This window comes from Aptenodytes patagonicus, chromosome 4 (assembly GCF_965638725.1).
Source record: "Aptenodytes patagonicus chromosome 4, bAptPat1.pri.cur, whole genome shotgun sequence".
In the NCBI taxonomy this organism is placed as follows: Eukaryota; Metazoa; Chordata; class Aves; order Sphenisciformes; family Spheniscidae; genus Aptenodytes; species Aptenodytes patagonicus.
Genome location: NC_134952.1, coordinates 66,348,671 through 66,368,459, shown reverse-complemented (window position 1 = coordinate 66,368,459; position 19,789 = coordinate 66,348,671). Strand labels below are relative to the sequence as shown.

Here is a 19,789-nt window from a genome sequence, read left to right as displayed (position 1 = left end):
AATCAGCCATTCTTCTCACACCCAAAGACACCACCTACAATTTTTAATGACAAGTCCAGGTTTGTTCTACAGACTTACAGATGCCCTGCAGTAGTGTCAGTAGTAATAGAAGAATGACTGTGTAGTTAGGAATTTTAAAAATCCTGGATCTTCCTTTAATGACTATTTTTGGTGATGACAGTCTCTCCAGATAAAGAATACTCTAAAACAAAACCAACAAAGCTACTAAGATCAAAGTGATTCTACGAGCCTGCACGCTTCATGTTTCGTTAATAAATGGATCAGCCAATACTAATGAACACTCTCTCTTCTCCCTCTCCCTTACCATGACATTACTTCCAGAATAAAAGAAACTGTCAGAGGTGGAATAATATCAATGAAAAATGTGCTCTCTGAATAATATCGTATCATGGTCACTGAGAAGTTTTGATGATCATGTATGTTTTGGGTATAAAATTTTCTCAAAGTATTAGCCCAATTTTACAAAACTAATTACAAACATTGGTAAGTACAATCAAATTTCTTAATATTAACAGATGACCTACAAGTTTACCTTTCATGTTCTTAAGTCTTCCCAAGATCAGAGTAAAAGAATTATAACCATTATAAAAGTAACATCCCAGAGAAAAACTAGTATCGAAGACTACCCAACTGCTACTTACTTTCTGTTAGCAAACTAAAATTTTGTAATGCTTCTGCATTATTAAAGTTGTGAAAATCCAAAGTCTGCTGTACATACCACACAGGCAGTAATCTACACATAAGTCCAACTGACCAAGTACATTGCAAATATTCTTATGAAGTCTAACCTTTCCAATCTGCAGCATACACGCTGCATCAATATGGCAATCTCAACCTCATCATGATACCCCTGATGATAAAACCTAACTAAAAATATTCCGTACTGGGTTACCTAAGCAATGCCTGCTCATCAGGTGGAGTCAGTATGGCATGTTATGCTTTTCTTAGAGCTAGCTCCCTCTCTACTGTGATATTACCATGTACATCTTTTAAGAAGCAGCAGCCTTGAAGACATCCTCACAAAAGAAAGCAGCTGTGAGCTCAAATTACTGTGCTCTATCTACTGCTCTCAAAGATGGCTCTATAGTGCTGCCTGCTGCTCTTCCAAAGTCAATTGAAATCAATTGCCTCACTTGCACACACAGTAGGCTCCTGCTGATCTTTATCTAGAGTCTATTATCCTTTCAAATTGAGTTTCACAGAACACTTTAAGGATGCTCATAATTGTACTCAGAAATACTTTAAAAGCTTATGGCTTTACACCTTTCAACTCTGGTATTCTACTTAAAGACAGGCTGTTAGTTTTCAGTTTCTATTTCTGCAATATTAAACTAACAACAGGTGTTTTAAAAAAAAAAAAGCAAGACTAAAGCCAAATGCAACCACCACCACAACCTTGCTTCTTACCAACACACAAATACATGATGGTAAAATGTTAGGGTTTGGATTGTCTAAAAAGTGTCTTTTAAGAAACTACACGATTCCCACATGTTCCAGCCAAGAGAATAAAACAAAAACTTTTGCCAATGAGAATGAACTAATCTTCTGAAAGGATCTGATGCATCACTTCATATTTTACAAATATGGCTTTAATCCTAAACTCAAGTAAACATAATTATCTTTGTGGTCAGGTAAATCTTATGTTATTATCTTATTCTCAGACTATATATCCCTCATAAGGCTGGTGAATTACATATAATATTCACAGACACAAAAGAGCCTTTTAAAAATAGCCATTCACTGTGAAGTTCCCACTATCTATCCAAAGCAGTGGAATGATATCCATTCTGCAAAAACATACTTCACATTCATGTACATGCATATCAAGGACAGACATTCCTAAATAGGATTTTAACTCAGTCATTTGTGAGAGAGATAAAAACCTAAATACTGCAGTATTTAAGATGGTCACCAAAAAAAGCAAATCAAAAGGAGCTCTGAGAATTCTCCCCAATAATGAGAGTTCCAAGATAATTTTAGGCAGAAAAAACCCAAAACAACCTCCTCTACACACAGTTTTCACTTTTTTTTTTTAAAAAAAACATAACCCCCACACACACCTCTTCAACACTGGAAGTATGTACATGCACAAGACCTTACTGAACAAAACAATGGCAAACAAAGCAGAAAAAACAAGAGACACGGACAACTGCAACTCCAGTATACTACCGAGGCTGTAAATTCAGGATTACTTGGTACATCATCGGTCATGACTCAGAACACTCCTGGTTCAAAAGATCATTTAGGTCTCTGCACGTTGAAGCATTATCTTGTTTCAGGATCACATCCAGTGAAAAGAGCCACAGAGTACTTTAAGTACCAGCGGGTATCCTCACCATAGCACACCCAGAGACCTAAACGTATCTGTTGTATGCTGGTGAGAACTGCAGTGAAAGAGCCCAGCTGCCAGTAAAAAAGAGTGCTAGAGGGGAAGGAGCACCCTCCTCACCAAAGCTGTAGTTTCCATGGACTTGTAGCATTCAGGCTAGATGTAACAGAAACTGCTTCCAGTTCATGCAGAGGCTCAGAAGACACAAGCTCCTTGCCTTGGCATGCAAGAGATGCTTTCTATTCCCCAAGTCATCCACCCACATGGGGCTTCCTCATGAGGAAAAGTGAATGCCATAAATGCTATCTCATCAGCAGTGACTGGGAGAGTACTCCTTGCTATGGCTTTGCCACTCATTCAGCTAATTTTGTGATGAGACAGGAGATGAGCTGCCCCATCAGGAAGCAATGCAGGAGGCATTCCACTTCCACACTGCTCTTCCACTCTGCTGAGTGGAGATATCTACAGGTCTGTAACTCATATCCACATTGACTTATGCAGCCAATATGAGTTTTTAACATAGTACCAAAAGGAATCTACAGCTGGCCTTAGTATTCAGTCTTGAGACTGTAAAATTCTCTTGGACATCTTTCATGTTTCCTTTATTACTCTCCCCATTCCCACTTCTGCTTTTCACCAGTCTTGGCAGTTCTTCCCACCTTTGCAAAACCCATCCCTCTCTACATCACATCATTTCAACAAGCTCTCCCCAAACTGGCTCACAGTGCCAACATGAGCTGTTTAAGAATCATCCTCAGAGAAAGGTAGAGACTAGGGACCATGGGTGCACAGCCTGCTCAAGTTGGGCATCCTGAGAAGGCAAACCGAAACAAAGCAGCTATACAGAACTTTCAGATCCATACTTTATACCAGCCAAGAATGCATGCTGCTCTGGGCACCAGAGAGCAGAGGTCAATGATCAAGGACAAGACTTCTCAGTACAGAAGCAACTCAATTGCAGATACCAGTGAAAAAACTGGATTAGGCAATCAGCAATCAGTCCAGGCCAATTCTTCTATTTTTAATAACTTAAATCTGTCCTCATCCCTCCTTACTTTTTTTAAGTACTATTATAGACTTCGTAAGTCACAAAATCAACTGTTAAGGTATTTTCACTTTTTTTTTCCTGGACTTCCTCAACACACCACCTCAGCATTACTTAGATCAAGGGTCTTAAATGACTGCAGTTAGTCTCTTTCAGCACAAGGCTCATATGTCTGGCTTTCAGCTAACAGTACACCTCCAGAATAGAGCAGACTGGAATCATATGCCCTTCTTTAATACATGTATTTTCAGTTGAATGGCATACACAAGTCAAAATTCATTAAGCCAATACATAGTTTATCCATCAACATTTTTTCCCCAGCTTTTATGATGAAATGTGTGGGAAGATGAAGGGAAGAACTACCAGTAAAAAATTATATACGAAGAATAAAGATCCAACTTATGATCAAAAGGAACCTGACTGCATAATGGAACTTTTACGTCTTTAAATTATAATGGATGGAGAGACTCATGTTATGAACCTCCTTTAAAAAAAATGGCTTGTGTTTGTAATGGAAACGCCGGAGACCTATCCAAAGTATCTTGGCTCCGCTAAAGACATTAAGTATCTCACCTGAGACCACACAGAGCTACTCCATGCTTCAGCTACCCGAGTGTAACAGGACAGAGAAGTGCTTCCATACTTGTCAGTGATGGTGGTAGTACAAACCATTAGCAATTAAGATACTACAACATGTAAGTAACTTCAAAAGGTGTGCTTTCCCCTTCCCCAATTACTTCTCTGCTGAACTAAACTCTTCTTCATGCTCATCTGAATAGTATCTGGGTTCTTGATTTCACTTATCACCCGTGGGTGTTTATCCTCTACTTGATGTTACATTAGTGCAATTATTTATAATTACTGTAAATAATTCAAAAGCAATTATAGTAATTGCATGATTCCAAAGTATTATATATAGTGAGGGAATATATACAATAAAAATAGCAATTAATCACAAAGAGTTCACACCGAAATTCCCTTGTGGTATTAAAATGAAAATCCAGTTTTCTATACACCCTTTAGCAGAAGACCATGGATCTGCTTCCTTCTTCCTTTGGTGTCTTCAGCTATGAATGCAGCTACACCCTCTTTGACATCAGTGTCATTCACAAACCATCTTTTACTCACACTGACAGTAATCTGGTCGATTTTCCTCTGAGCAAGAGAGTTGTTATCTGGTCCTAACTAAATTCAGTCTGTCTGCAATTACTTGTGCACCAGCTTGACCATATAGGCAATTAATGAAATATTATGTAAGTGCAAACACGGTCAGTGCCATCACATACTGTATGTTTTTACTGAATAAACTCAGCTCAAGTTTCTTTAAAGTCTTTCTGATTGCACCCTTCTTTTGCTTGCACAAAACAGAATACTTTTTTCAGCTCCATTTTAGCAAAGATTATGGATATATACATACACACACGGGGGAGCGGTGAGGAAGAGACAGGGGCTGGGGGGGGGTGGTGGTGGCAGAGAGAGATTGCCTGCATGTGCATGAAAGCACACACCATCATTGCTGGACTGGAAGGTCTGAAAAGAGGAAATTTATACAGGAGTTTAAAAAACATCTCCCACACCATCTTTGTTCAGAAATAGAACGACAGATAAATCCTTATCCCAAGACAATGTGGTTAGTTTCTCAAATATGAGTGGGTAGCTGATGGAGGAGTTGGGTTTGCAGTCCCTTTGGGGCAGGCTAAGAGCCAAACACAAGACAACAGAGCCAGATGTGGCCTGTGGGTTGACTGCTAGTAATGGCACCTCCTCCATTCTTTTACTTTTTTAAATCATTGAGAAAAATCCAAGTTTGAGACGGAATTACTCCTAAAACAATGCATTCTTTGTGAAGGAAGAAATGAGCTGGACACAAGGACTGTTGAAAGCACTGTAAGTAATGGCCAAGCTATAAATCCTGTAGAACAATCTGCATTCTGCTTTGGACTGACATGGCTCCTCTATAAAAAAACCAAATAACTCCAGAAACCAGGCATCTTGTTCAGAACAGTGGTAGTGAACCTTGCCAAGAAGCACTTCATAAACGCAACATTTTACCTCTGCCCTTCCCCAGCACCTCTGCAGAAAAGACAACTGCACCATTGCTCTTTCCCACTCAGGTGTATGGGACAAATTTTTTTAGAACATTTCTCAACCAAGTAGGCAAAAAGGCCATCCAGCTATTCCCTTCCTGGATTTCTGCATACACCAGGAGAAACACAGTGATACAGCTGCTTTTCTGCACAGAGACAGCATTTGACATTTCTGATTTGGTTTCCTCACTGATCTTTGTGTCCATTCATGTTTTGTCTTCAGAGATCTGAGTTTGTCCTCAGCACCACTATGACAGCACTTCCAATACTGCTAGGCTGGAAGCTCAGTAAAGCAGTAGCAACTGTACTTAAGTTTAAAAGATCTCTACCAACACCGACCACCAGCACTGCTCGATGCAAACAGAAACACTTATTGGAAGGAAACAGGCATGGTTTCTGGAGTGCGAAAGAATTATTATTTTTTTATTTTATTTTATTTTTAGAAACAAGAAATCTTCGTCTGGCTTCCATTTGGTTTTGCCGAACTCTGGAAGTTATTCTCCACCTCCTCAGTTCTTTTTTTTTCTAGTACTGAGGAGACAGGGGAAAGAAAAAAGAAAAAAAGATTATATTTCCAGATGAGAGATTTTCAAGTCAATGGAATTAAGTTTGTGCTGTATTTTTGGTAAGTTAAATCTGTGTGCTTGGATTTAGCAAAAAAATGAGTAATGTGTTTCAGTTCACATGTGGAGGTCATCGCTATAGACCATTTCTTTATAGACCAAAAGCTGCATTTTCATCCAGATCAGGAAATAAAACATAATCCACAGTCAATTTCCCTGGATCAAAAGCAAAAGGGTACATTTTCTTTTGTCAGAGTTTTTGCTGGGCAGCTACATTAGTAATTGATATTCTGGAGAATGGTAACTAAACGCTAGAATTTCTTGTTAAAATTAAAAGCAACTTCACTTAGCCTCTGAATCTTTTATTCAGTTTACAACACCTACCATTTTTGCTGCACCTGACAGAGCGTATATTCTAATTAAACAGGGAGTTTATCAACATCTAAAATTTTGTTCACTATTTCCAATTACTTCCTGTTACGTACTGTTAAGGTGAACCTTAATGATCTTTTAAATTCATTTCAAGCCTTTATTCATGTGGCATATATTCTTTTGGCAGAGATGTAGTCTGCAAAATTCTGACCTTCAACTGTAGTATTGTAACATACAAGGTTAACTCGTGACAGTCTACCACATTGTACAAGTCGAGTTAAAATCAGAGACCCTCAAAGCCAAGACACCTGTTAGCTAAATTTCTTTAAAAGATGAAATATCTCTCCAAAGGTCTGTCCTTGGTGTTCACAGACCATCAACACAAGTTGGAACTTCGTAAATAAACACATAAGGTACAGGATTTCAATTACTAGAGGGCTGGGAAGCAGGCTGCCAGGCATGTAACAAGTTACGGAGATTTACTAGGCTTTAAATAAACTACGCATCCTTTTGAAGGATGAGTGCCATAGTTTGTGGCAAAGAGTAACATGGTGAATTAATTCTTGCTTTATGTTTGGAAGAGTTTGACAGTTACTTACTCTTTTGTCACACCCAAAGAATTTTATCAAGCAACTTCCACAAATAATTCTTGAAGTAAAGACTCTTAAGATCTAAAGTGTTTCGAGTACGAAACTTAAACAACACTCATTGGTTCAGATGACTCACACCGGGTTTTACCACTTCTATTTCTGCTGGCTAAGTCAGTTCCTAAATACTGTTTTCCGAGTATGACTTGACTAAAAGCAAACATTCAGTAATATTAATTTAGAATAAATTACTTTTGCAGTCAGCCCTGCCATAAAGTTCATTCACCAAGACGGTCACAGAAAGTGAGTCATGAAAGAGACAAAAAATAAATTTAATTGGGGAGAATATTAACATGAAGCTATTTATTAATTTAATAATTATCTTCAAGACAAAGATGGAAATTAATACTGGAAAATATCCAACCTTGGTACATAAGGAGAGCAAAATATCTGATTTAAACATGTGAAGTGGAAAAATATTTCAAAACATTTGTCCTAAGCCAACAATAAAGCCCTGGCAATAATAATTTTGGATGACCACGGTATGGAAAACTGATCTTAACAATAATGACTTTCAAAGACTTAAAGCAAAAATCTTAGCATTTTTCAAAGACTGCAAATATCTAAGGTATTAGGTTAGCTACTTTCCAACTAGGAGTACATCTCTCTTGTTGAACCACCTCTATATCCATGAACTTAGCATGATTTATCAGCTATCTTAAGTTAGATACTCATAGTAACATTCTGATACTCTTAAGGTCATAATAAATGCCTTAGCTCTATGCTGCTTTTTTCTCCATATGACAGCTGTTCTATTCATTGAAAATTCTCTTTAAGATTTTCACAATGACTCAACAGAACTTCACCTCAGTGATTATCAGACAAGTCTTGTGTGCTCTCCAGGAAAGACTTCTGCTCACCGTATTTACTTCCTTAAATATGCTGGTAAAATGACTGGTAAAATTAGACATGTCCTTATGCGTGCCCCCTCCCCCCAGTTGTCCCAGTGCTAAACTGGGCCCAGAATGTCCTCTCAGAGGACGTTAAACCCAAACATTCAGATAAAAGATGATTGACATAACTTCTAACTTATTAGAAAGACAGTTCACTCAGAATCATAATCCTGCCTGGTAGCTTCCTACCCTAAGTGTTTGCCATTTTGCAATTGGAATAAGAGGCGTATATTTCAACTACACACAGCAGCAGAATAGTACAGTGTCAACAGAGGAAAAAAGGACTCTATGCTTTTCTGAGTTGGTTTTTAGTTTCTTTTTTTTTCTTTTACCATTACTATTTTTCTTAAACTCTCATCTGGCTTTCTACTTGTGGCCCCTCAATCTATGAGATTATCATCGGGATCGTTAGTACTACATTCCACAGCTCACTTTTCCAGAAATCTAAAAGCTGTGCCCCCAGGGCAGCTGATCTGTGCTGATATTGACAGAATTTGCACCAGCAAACCAGCACACCATTACAGAAAAAAAAAAAACCAAGCATTAAATTGCCCTGAATCAAATGTGAGCTGTCCCTCATTAATATCAGACACCCGTTTCACGGGATCCTCACTAACTTTCAAATACATAACTCTGTATACATGCCAAGTGGAATTGAAAACAGCTAGAGCTGGTTTGGTTATGTGGGGAGGTTTGTTTTGTTCCATTTTGTATTCTACTGAGACTCTATATTCCCTGAGGTCTCAGTGAAGTAGAGATCAAGAAATGTATCTAAGATTGAAATACAGAGAAGTAAGATGGTGCTATTAAGACATACCGGGAAATGGGACTGATAACAGAAGTAGAATTGGGAAAGGTTTTGGGGAAGCTAAGAGGATTGTAAACTCTCTATGGAAAAGGAGAAAAATAACAAGAGTTCCACAAGTAATGAATGTGAAACAGAGAAATTGAAACAGGTTGAGAGGAAGCAGGACAGGCAGAACATAAAAAAATAAAGGAATGATTGACTTCAATTTATCTTCTTTTCTGAAAATAAAGACTCAAATAACAGAAAACATGAAAAAGATTTTCTACTTCTAGGGATAGGGGGAAGAAAGAAGCCTAACACCAAAATATAATAAAATCCACACAGTAACTGAAAAACATTTTTGCTGGTTGACATTTCATCTTGACAAAAGTAGGAAAAGTCAAGCATTCAAGAGCATCTCATTAATAACTCATACCTTCGGGACCAGGCTTGGAGTGATGCAGACAAAATAATGTTTGCACTGGAACAGTGATGCACTAACATTCATTCCCTGTGGTGCCACACATCATCTGTAACACTCTACGCATGCATGCACTTTCAATCAACTTAGGAGAAACAGGGCTTAGAGGATGAGGACTATTCAGCCACCTTTATCATCTGGGGGTTATCAAGTTCACTCATTTCACAAATATTATTTGCGTAAAGATTATGTTTAATTAGATCTCTTCGGACAATGTTATGTTACCTAAAAAGAGAAACCTTTCAAAAAGTGATTTTGACTGAGGTCACTTAAAACCCTGTGTTGAATTTACTGGTCAATAGCAGCTGAGCCAAGTGGACTCCTCAGTCTCAGAGAACCCTTAACTCTGTGCTTCCCCGACCCAGTGATTTCACAAGTGCACAAACTGCAGGGAACCTGTTCTACTTGGCACCCTGGAAATCCTAGGCAGAGCCAGAAAGCAAGTGAGCACACAGCAGCGAAACAAACATTCAGATCCACAGCCCTTCAGAGATTCAGACACTGCATGCTTAACTGAACTTTTCAGTAATTAAAATAAAAAGCAACACCTCTCAATCATCTCAGAAGCAAAGTCATATATACTAAGCGATTCAAAAAAAGCAAGGATAAGAGGAAAGAATATTCTAGCCATGACATTTTTTTCAAGTCAAAGGATACAGTAGAAAAACAGCAATTAGATCATCTAGTCTATATCCTTTAAGCTAAAGACATAGTCTTCCGAGAAAAAGTTTCAGACATTACAGGGATGTTATTCACTCTAGTACTGAGCCAGAAAGCCATGGAGATACTGGTTGGAGCTACTACAGTCTCCAAAATTTAGTAGAACCTAAAACAAAAGCTTTTTTGTTAAGATATACTTAAGACTTTGGGGACAAACATTATTTGGGGGAGGGGGGGGGGAGGGAGGGGCAGAAATCTGCTAAAAAGCTTAAAGTTGTGGGTAGGAAAACCAAAAACCCCTCAAACCACACAAACATTTAAAAAAAGTAGTTAAGGATTTTCTGAGAAAATGAAAAGTAAACCAGCAAAAGACTGTTCAGTTGTATTAGTGAAAACAAAACCAGAAACAAAGAAAAGAATAATCAGGGTTGCTAATGCAGCGAGAACAGAGTTTAAAGACAACCTTGCTATGTCTCCAAAACTTAACATTCTGACCATTATCAAAGCACGGTTTATGATGATCATGGAATAAAAAGCAGAATAGATGATGGAAAGAGGGTATGGAAATTACAAAGCTTGTGGTAGTAGCCGAACAGTAGTGTGCTCAAATAAAGTTTAAAAAAAAAAAAAAAAAAAAAAAGAAGAGGCTAGTACTGCCAAAAGAACAAAGGTGTGTAAAGAAACTCTGAATATGACAACACTGGAAATTGGGAAGAATAGGGTTAAAGAATAAACTAACAATTTAACAGTCACAACAATAAGGTTCTGGTACAACCCTTATAAAATTGGTGGGAACCAGGGAAAGAATTCATTTTAAAAAAGAGCTTAAGAAGTTCAGAAAAGAAAGGCATTACATGGTTTACAAATCCAGTCAACTAGATTGATCCAGTCCCAAACCCTGTATTCCTACAGATCTTCCTATTGCTACAGAAATATTCTGGAAAAGAAGAAGGAAAAAAAGACAATAAGAGAACAAAGCCCCTGAGAAAGCAGTCAGAACAGTGCATTTGTGTCAGAAAACGAAGAGACGGCTTGTACCAGAAACCGTTCCTAAACACATAGTGCCATACTGGAAGGGCTGGCAACCACTGACAAAAGGTTTTTATATCAAAAAGCAGCCTAATTTAGGACTCATCTGAAAAGAATCAATAAAGGAAGACCATCAATGCCTTGCCAGACTCATGTCTAACTTTTGCAGTTTCTGTTGCCACTGTCAACTCCGTGCATTGTTTCAGTTCCTGCAATTCACTGCACTGTTGCTCGACACAAAACTAAAAAACAGAGGAGCAACTCAAGCACATCAGGACCATAACTTTGTTCCAAGTTTACTGGTGGTAAATAGGCAGAGACATAATGTGAGGCAGATGAAAACCCTGTGTCACTAACACTTATGGTGTTGAGTATTTGTGGGTGATGTCGCATCCTGGCATGGAGATACTCCATTTACAGATGAACATTTTAGAGCAATAATGGTCTCACCTGATTATCACATCTCACTGCCTGCATCGCAACGACTTAAGTGGTCCAAGCTGGTATCTTATAAATGCTCCTACCCAGCCCCATAATTTTTCCAGAAAAATAAGAGACTAGTCTTTTGGAAGAATACAACCTCTTGTCTGAGAAGCCTAGCACAGAGCTGATGCTGCCACTGACCTTAAACAAGGACACCTAATGAAGTCATGGCCAGCATCAGCCATCAACCTACATCACTTTATCCCTCTTCCTCCACAGTGGCAACAGCAACAGTCTGCCTCTGAAACAGTCTGTCTCCCCCCGCCCCCACCAGTTTCCTCTTTCCTTACTTCCCTGAAGTAACAGTACAACCCTACCTGGCTTCCATGTCCACCTCACACTGTCAAAGCACAGCACAACTGTGACGGAACATATAATACCTCTTAGGAAAAAAGAGGAGGCAGAAAAAAGCCTTGTGTGCAGAGAAAAGAGTCCAGGTGTGCCTGGGAAGCAGGGAAAGAGGTTGTGTGCAACTAGAGCTATGAAGAGAAAGCAGAGTCCACAGGAAAGAGCAAACTAAGAAAAGCTGCTTCCTGTTCCTCTAGCTGACCTACCTTCAGCTGAAGATTCCCTTTCTCCAGAAACAAAATACTTTTGGCCAAGAACCTTTAAAACCTGTTCCTACCATCAGGACTGAACTGGAAAAAGACATGTATTTTCTTGAAAAAATTATTCTCATGTCACCATCACCAACACTCAGCTATACACTGAACCATCAGAGTTCTGTGAACGTCAACAAGTCCTCCACTATCAATTTCTTTGGCCGCAAAATCTACCCAAACTTGGTCTACCACAGGACTGTATTTATTGCCATAACCCTTACTGCAATGAAGCACTTACCTGTGGGAAGTCCTTTTCCCCTCAACCTCTCCCGAATAGCCTGGCTCCTGTCTGGCTGCAATTTTTTATCTCCATTGCAAGAAAGTTGATCCACCTGCAAAACAGGCAGTAATGCAAAGTCAAATGCAAAGTCAAATATTGAAAGAGCTCACATTAGTATGAAACAAGTGTCCGTTACTTAGATGCACAACGTAAGTCAGTGCCAAACAGTGAAGTTCAAGTTCAGAGTGGAAGTTCAAACTTTTTTCATAAAAAAACCCCAGGTTCATCAGTGAGAACATCCCCTAGAATAATCCATATTTGAATAATCTGTGCATTATTTTTACTACACGTTTGGTCTACTTTTTTCCACTAAGTGTAGATTAAGTTCACAAGCATGTAGCTGAAATACATTCCATCCCTACAGCAAACTGAAGAGACAGCAACACTTGAAAACCATGTTCCATGGTTGCAACATGACTGGAACTTGTGATTGGCCTGATGAGTTTTCTGTGTAACCGGAAGAACTGTCTTGTACCTGATAGTTTTACGCTGATACCTCACACAACTTATTACACATGTAAAATCTCATGCACTTGTGAGAAGTCTCTTCTTTAGCCCCTCAGGCACATTCCTTTCATGTGTCAGGCTTAACTACTCCCATTAACTTTTAACTTTTTTTTTTTTTTTTTTAAATCACTGCTTCCCTAAAAAAAAAATATTTCACACATACAATCATTCAAAGAGCTTATTTGCTACAACAAAGAATCTTTAGTGAGATCTTTTGATATGGCGGGAATCAGCATTACTTGGACAGTGGCTTAGCTGGGACGTGGGAAAGAAATCAAGCAGCCTTCTATCCATTACAGTTACAATGCAACTCAACTAACAGTAAACAGATTGAATCAGTCTTGTGCCATATTGCCCTTTACAAAGCACATTAACATGGAAAGTGAAAACATTCAAACAGGACCTCTCAGCTGTGCTTCATAGACCACCAAATGACTAGTTATAAAGCTAAGACTTCTCTAGTCTTTGATAAGGCCAATCAAGACTGGTGGCACGCTTATCTTGGAATAGCAAGTTGTACTATGGTTCTGAAAAAACAATTTTATATGCTTTTCTTATTAACTTATAAATTCCAGCACACATACAGAGCACTAAACATTAAAAACAGCAGGGATGTCTAGCTAAGGTGGACGAAAACACTGCAGCACAGCTATGTCATTGTTGTTCTGTCAACACTCAGTTCTATTCGGCTATTTTGTTCTTGTCTTCTTGCAAAGCCAATGCAGTGACACATTATGAATTAGGTTAAAAAGGTTACTGGCAGAGAAAATCTAGAAGATTAGCAAAACTTCAGCACTGGATAACCGCCAGTAGTCCCGCCCCTTCATTATCAACATGGTATAGGGGACAGGAACACACTTGCTGGATTCAGCTCTCCACTGGATTTCAGTACGTGCATTTGGGACCACTACTGCTGTCTTTGGCAGGCCGGTCTAGATTAGTCTGTCACACTCAAACAACCTCAGACTCCCTCTGAAAGCCTGCTAACAAGAACAAGATGAGGAAAAGCAGAAAATTTGCTAAGCAGAAAGGACCATTAAGAATTTGGAGACTAATGACTCATTCTCCACAGTGGCTGTTTCTATAGCTTGTGGCCCAATTTAAGGTTTGGATCTTTATTTTAATAGCTTCACTGCTTAAGGCCTTGTAGGCCTTTATTTCATTGAATCACAGACTAGTTCCACTTGGAAACTACACAAGACTTCAGACATTACAGCAAGGAGCACCGGACTGACAGACATAAACTCACAGACTAGGCAATGCTTTGTGGAGCTCAGGCTCAGCACTATTTCTGGAGGCCTGTCATAACCAGCTGCTGCCAAATATTAGACAAAGGCAGGGACCTCTCACCTCATGCAAGCGTTTCCCAACCAGTTTTATGAAGAAACTATTTAACAATTAGATCATAACAATTTTTTTTTAAAGAAGGAAGCATTATCAAGTCAAACATTTTTCCTGCAATATCAGTGCTGTCTCTCCAGACACCAATTTCTACATTGGTGCAACCCCATGGGGGGGTGGGGGGGAAAGGACTTGCAATGATATAAAACCAGATAAAATTCAGGACTATCATGGGATATCATTCCAGCAATTATAAACTGCTTGGCATTTGTTATAATTATAAACAGAACACAAGGAAAGCAAGTACTGGCCAGAGAACAATCTAACAATATTGACAATTTACAGCCTTTCTTTCTACTCAGAGCTTTGAAATTATTTAAGTATTCTGAAGTTACATTGTAATGTTTTAGATGAAGGGAGAGGTTGCCTGTCAGGAATAGTAACTTTGTAAGATGAGTTCATGTAGTTTGTTTCACTTCTGAAAACAGTTTAACAACATTTGTCACCATTAGACAATAACGTCCTCCACAATTATCACATCCAAGAGCTGAGCAGAAGTGCAAGAGAACTGGCACACCACCTAAAAAGTCCCTCTTCCTGTTAATAAGCAACTCTCCAAAAGTCGAGCATAACTTTAAAAAAGAAAATTCACAGCAATCATTTTTGAAGCATTTCAAGTAGTAACAAGTCTAAGGCTTGCCCCAGAGTTCATCATCATCTTTGTTCTCCCATTTTTCCCTACTCTTCTTTCAATGAAGACAAACAGTTCACAAAATTACCTTCCTCAGAAACAGCAGTGGTGAATGCATATTCCAGGAGGAACTGTCAAGTGCACAAACTGTTACAAGGGGAGAGAAGCAATTCTCTCCTTTCAACACTGACCCTTATCAAAATTGCAACACAGTAAAACAAGAGGAAGAATGACTGCAGAGTGACTGTGAATTAGCACCTTTGCTGTCTTCCTGCTCATCTCTATTATTCCTCAAATGCTGACACAGACTTACCCCAGACAGGCTTCCCAGAACCAGTCTGACCAACTGTTTCACATATGAAAAAGAAGGGGCACAGTTACTGTTCCTTATGTGGGCACTGCAAGCATCCAGAACAGTCCGTACAGATACACGGGCATAAATGACATCTTCACACATGCCGAGGAGTATGCTGTTGAGATGATCTCCAAGTTTGATAGGCTAGTGACAAACGAAAACAGGAGGGATAGGAGAATGAGTTTTAATAGTGACTTCTGGTACACACAGAAACAAAAGACATTCAACACAGTAAAATAACTATTCACGAGACTTACTGCCTACATTACCTGAGTGCCAATTTGAAAGTCATCATCTAGGTGGTGAAAAAATAGCGGTTGTAGATCAGGGGACAGGCATTCAGCATCTAGATTCGATTCCTACTCTACAACAACCTGGTCCAAACAAGCTGCCTGATCTGTAAGGTCAGGACACCAACGCTTTCCTTTCTCAAGAGCTTAATGACTAGTGAAAAGGTTCAGAGGAAATTTTCTTTGTTGTTTTTGAACATTCTGCCAGTCACAAGCATAAAACTCAATCCCCATTACAATCATTTTGTAATCCTCTGTCTGCTATGCTCATTTTCTACAGTTCCTCACCTCACCAATATTTTGCAGCAGCTGTGTTAGCATTTCCAAAGTCCAGTGACATCATCAAACAATATCAACAAAAAAGTAAGGAATAAAACAGCAAAGCCACTGGTTAAGGAAACAGAGCTTCATAGCTGCAGGACAACACCCATATGGTTAAGAACAATCTAATTTAATTCTGCTCTACCCATTCAGTTAATCCAGCACACTGTACGTGGAATATCACGCTGCAGGGTATGCAATAGTCAGCGATAACACTTGATCTCAGATGCCACAGGCTCTTGGGACTTGAGCTTTCTGATCTGCAACTCTCCCAAAGTGGGTGGTTACCCACAAAATACAAGCATCGTCGTGCTTTTTGCATCATAGAGCACTTCAAACCATTACAATCTTCCAATCTTCCCTGTATTAGTACTCTTAAACTGCACCATAAAAAAAAAGTATTCTGGACCACCCTGATTTAATTAACATAGGCTTTTCCAATCTATCTGTTTAGCGCTTCTAAATAACTGTAAAAATCACTCTTGTATTCAACCACACTCCCAGCAGAGAAGCAGGTCATTAACCAACACAGGCAGGCAAATATGGGAAAAAAAAAATCAAAAAATAGGAAAATCCGCACATGCAAATTAACACTTAAAAATAATGCCATACACAGACTGTCCTTTTGCCTCCACTAACTCCACAGGGCAGAGGCACCTGTGAGTGCATGAGAACATCCCAAAGGTAAATTCTAGACTTCTGCTCCCCCTTTCTTTCCAGGCATACCTCACCACACTGTCTTTGGAAAAATATTGTTATATCAAAAGGTAGACCACTCCTTCCCACTGCATTACTGTGAAACTGTTGCTACAATCTAATACCAAATGAAGAAACAAAGAAAAAGGGGACTAAAATTCATGCCTACTTTCTGCTTAACACCTACCCCTACCTAGGTCACTCTCCCACTGCTGCTGAATATGGTTCCTTTCATCTCCTACAAGACAGGAGAGCAAAGAAAGGGGATCGCTGTCTAGGAAAACACTGGGGCTTCTGGGACAGGCACAGTAGGCATTACAAATAAGTATCCCTAAAACAGTCATAGCTTCAAATTTTCTGGCTTTTGCATTCAGGCAGCTACTTCCAAATCAGTACAACCGAGAACCCAATTACCACTCTGTTAAAGAAAATATTAGGAACTGAACACTTAAATTGCTAAAGAGCCTTTCAAAATTTCCTTCCTTACCCTTACACATAACACCAACTAGTAGGACTGAACCCAAATATGAAACAGAAATAGCTTATCTCCTTGAGCTGCACAATGCTCTGCCGAATCCCACAACTCCAAGTCCATCATCAAATGCTTTTTTTGATGCATTTCATCTTATTCACTCTTTTAGATATTGACTTCTAAAAGTTTAATTGGGGATGGGGAAGGAGCACCCAGAAAGATGACGAATGACATCACTTTCAGTCAGTTTTGGAAAGACAGTCTAGGAGTTCTGCCGGGTGTGTGAAATAACCCCATTGAGCAATAACACCCAGCTCTAAGCAGTCTGCAACTGTGTCTGCATTGACTGACAAGTCAATAGCAAGAGTCTACTCCCTATTCCAAACAATTCATACCCTTTCTTGGCCATTGTGTAACATAAGTATCTGTATGTGCCAAGTCCAGACTCACAGAAGTTACAGCAGCATAGAGAACGAGTTGCTTTATTACGAGTAAAGCAACAACATTACTTAAATATTTGTTTTTATATAAGCCTAAACCAAAACAAATCATTTTCTCCTTTGTCAGCAGCTTAAATTGTTGTCTTTCAGCCTGTGACACTACAGGATAGACTAGCCCAGATATATCTTCATGGAAACTAACAGAAATGTAGCATCAGCACCTTCTTTCTGCAAGACACCACCACCACCACCCTCACACACTCCACAGGAAAAAGCTCCAAGTACAGGAAAGAAATCTTACTCTTCAGTGTCTCATTATGACACCCTGACACGTTAACTCAAATGCAGATTCAGTCAAACTATCAAGTCTGAAGTTGCAATATTAAACAAAACCAAATCTAAAAACTTACCTGACTTTGAGGAACTTCATGGTCAGCTCCCCAAAAGAGTGCCATACCGAGAGAATAAATATGGACCTGTCATAAGACACAAGACATTTGTCAACTCACTAAACAGGACTGGAAATGCAAAGCAGAACTTTAAAGTAGAGCAGCTAACTTAACAGCATTTCGCCTATATATATTCCTGGTGTTTAAGCTCAGTTGTCTTTCAAACTGTTCTCCTTTGCCATGAGGGTCAGGGAAGCAAATCCTACTGCTACGGAATGTACTGCATCTAACTGGTGCCTCTTTGTCTTCTCTGTTCAATTTCAAGTTTTCATCTCACATTGAAACCAGAAGCACATGTAATCCATGCGATCAGCCTGGTGTGGGGTACAGACTGCATGGTTGTATCCAAGGATCCTTAAAACTTTAGTCTGAAGGCAAGGCAGACCTTAGCAGGACTCAAACAGCGGGCTACTACTGTCAAGAGATCCCTAAGATTGGGATCAAAGGAAAAAAAGGAACAAACAGGAGTCACCTTAGTTTTAAGATACAAATACACTAATCATTACATGTATCATTAACAATTAATATCAACATTAATGACACTAATATCTTTACCATATTAAGCCCATTGGGACAGGGAATAAAACCTTTAAATACTGCAGAATTAAGAGCACAAACACATACTGCCACTGCGGGCGACTGAAAACAAAACAGGTAAGTGCAGAAAAAAAGCAGTTTTTCTGGACTGTATAAGTAACATACACTAGTGATGGCTCTTTCTACCAAGTTATTAGTAACATTTGTGCTACTTAAAGCAACAAGTTTATTAAATAATTGTGCAGGCAATGAACAACAATTACAGGGACAGTGATAAATTAAAAGTGATTCACTTAAGTCAGCCTCTTCACTAACTAAAAGCAAAACATCTTACTTAAATCCTAGGTATATACATCAAGATCTGTCCAGACCCAGGCACTTCATACACAGATTTTAAAAACTTAGGTGTAAATTTAGTGTACAAACGTAATGGATGAACTGAACAGAACCTATGAAATGATAAAAATAATTTTCTTCTTCCCATACTAAATACGTAGAGTTGTTAAAAATCATATATCTAGAATCAGCTTAACGTCATACAAGAGAATTCATCTCTCTACTGAGGAGTCTCTCAGCCTACTCAAGACAACAAAATATATTCTCGAAGACTCAGAAAAAGGATGACGCATGAATGTTTTTCTTTTTAGACCAGATCGCTTGAAAGACATTATATCATTACTGCACTGTGCCAGGAATTAACCCCAAAACACAAGTATGATGTATTTTTAGATTTCTATTATAAAACAGAAAAAAATTTCCTTTTTATGTATTTGGAAGAGAAATACACAGCTTTGTGACAGAGTAAGGAAGTAATTACTAAATACACTTAGAAGCAACATGTTATTAAAATTGTTCTTGTAAATTCAATGTGCTTTATTAATATAAAATTGGAATTCAACGTACTCAGAGAAGCACTCCAATCCTAAAATTCTGCCACTTAAATCTTGGGGGATGGTCTCTGTCTAGCACAGTGTATGAGTCAGCGCAGGACAGCAAGGTTTCCATCAGTATAGGGCAGCGATATACCAGATACTGCTGACACATGGTTACTCACTGGTACAGTTCAGTCCAGCTGACTGATACTAAAGATGAAGGAACAGGGTCAGCTGGTGTGCATTCAGACACAGATGTGCAAGAAAGAAATTCAGGTAGAGAAAAACAGGGAAATGATGTTTTTCTTTGTGATAAAGCTGGAACAGAACCATGGAGAATTTCTTTGCAATCTTGCTCAGAAGGGAAAAAAGGAGGCAAATTTTGTTGCCAGTGGCATGTTCTGGCAGGACTGCAGCAGTGTTGTACACAGGTGCAGATGAAACACAGCTTTATGCTAGACGCAAATATGTAGCCAGCACTGTGTACCTAACAAAGGCTCACCCATCAGCCTCCCCTCCCAGAAAGAAGGCACTGGCCA

The 19,789-nt window shown here is 38.9% G+C and overlaps 1 protein-coding gene across 8 annotated transcripts in view; it reads right to left on the bottom strand.

Annotated features, from left to right (window-relative positions):
- Positions 1 to 19,789, bottom strand: part of PTPN13 (protein tyrosine phosphatase non-receptor type 13) — a 126,207-nt gene that overhangs the window by 64,741 nt on the left and 41,677 nt on the right. For all 8 annotated transcript variants that reach the window (XM_076337030.1, XM_076337033.1, XM_076337034.1 and 5 more), the window contains 3 exons: positions 17,803 to 17,868; positions 15,132 to 15,317; positions 12,238 to 12,331 (listed from right to left, as the gene is read on the bottom strand). In XM_076337030.1, the coding sequence (XP_076193145.1) occupies positions 12,238 to 12,331; positions 15,132 to 15,317; positions 17,803 to 17,868 (346 nt within the window). The remainder of the gene's footprint in view (positions 1 to 12,237; positions 12,332 to 15,131; positions 15,318 to 17,802; positions 17,869 to 19,789) is intronic.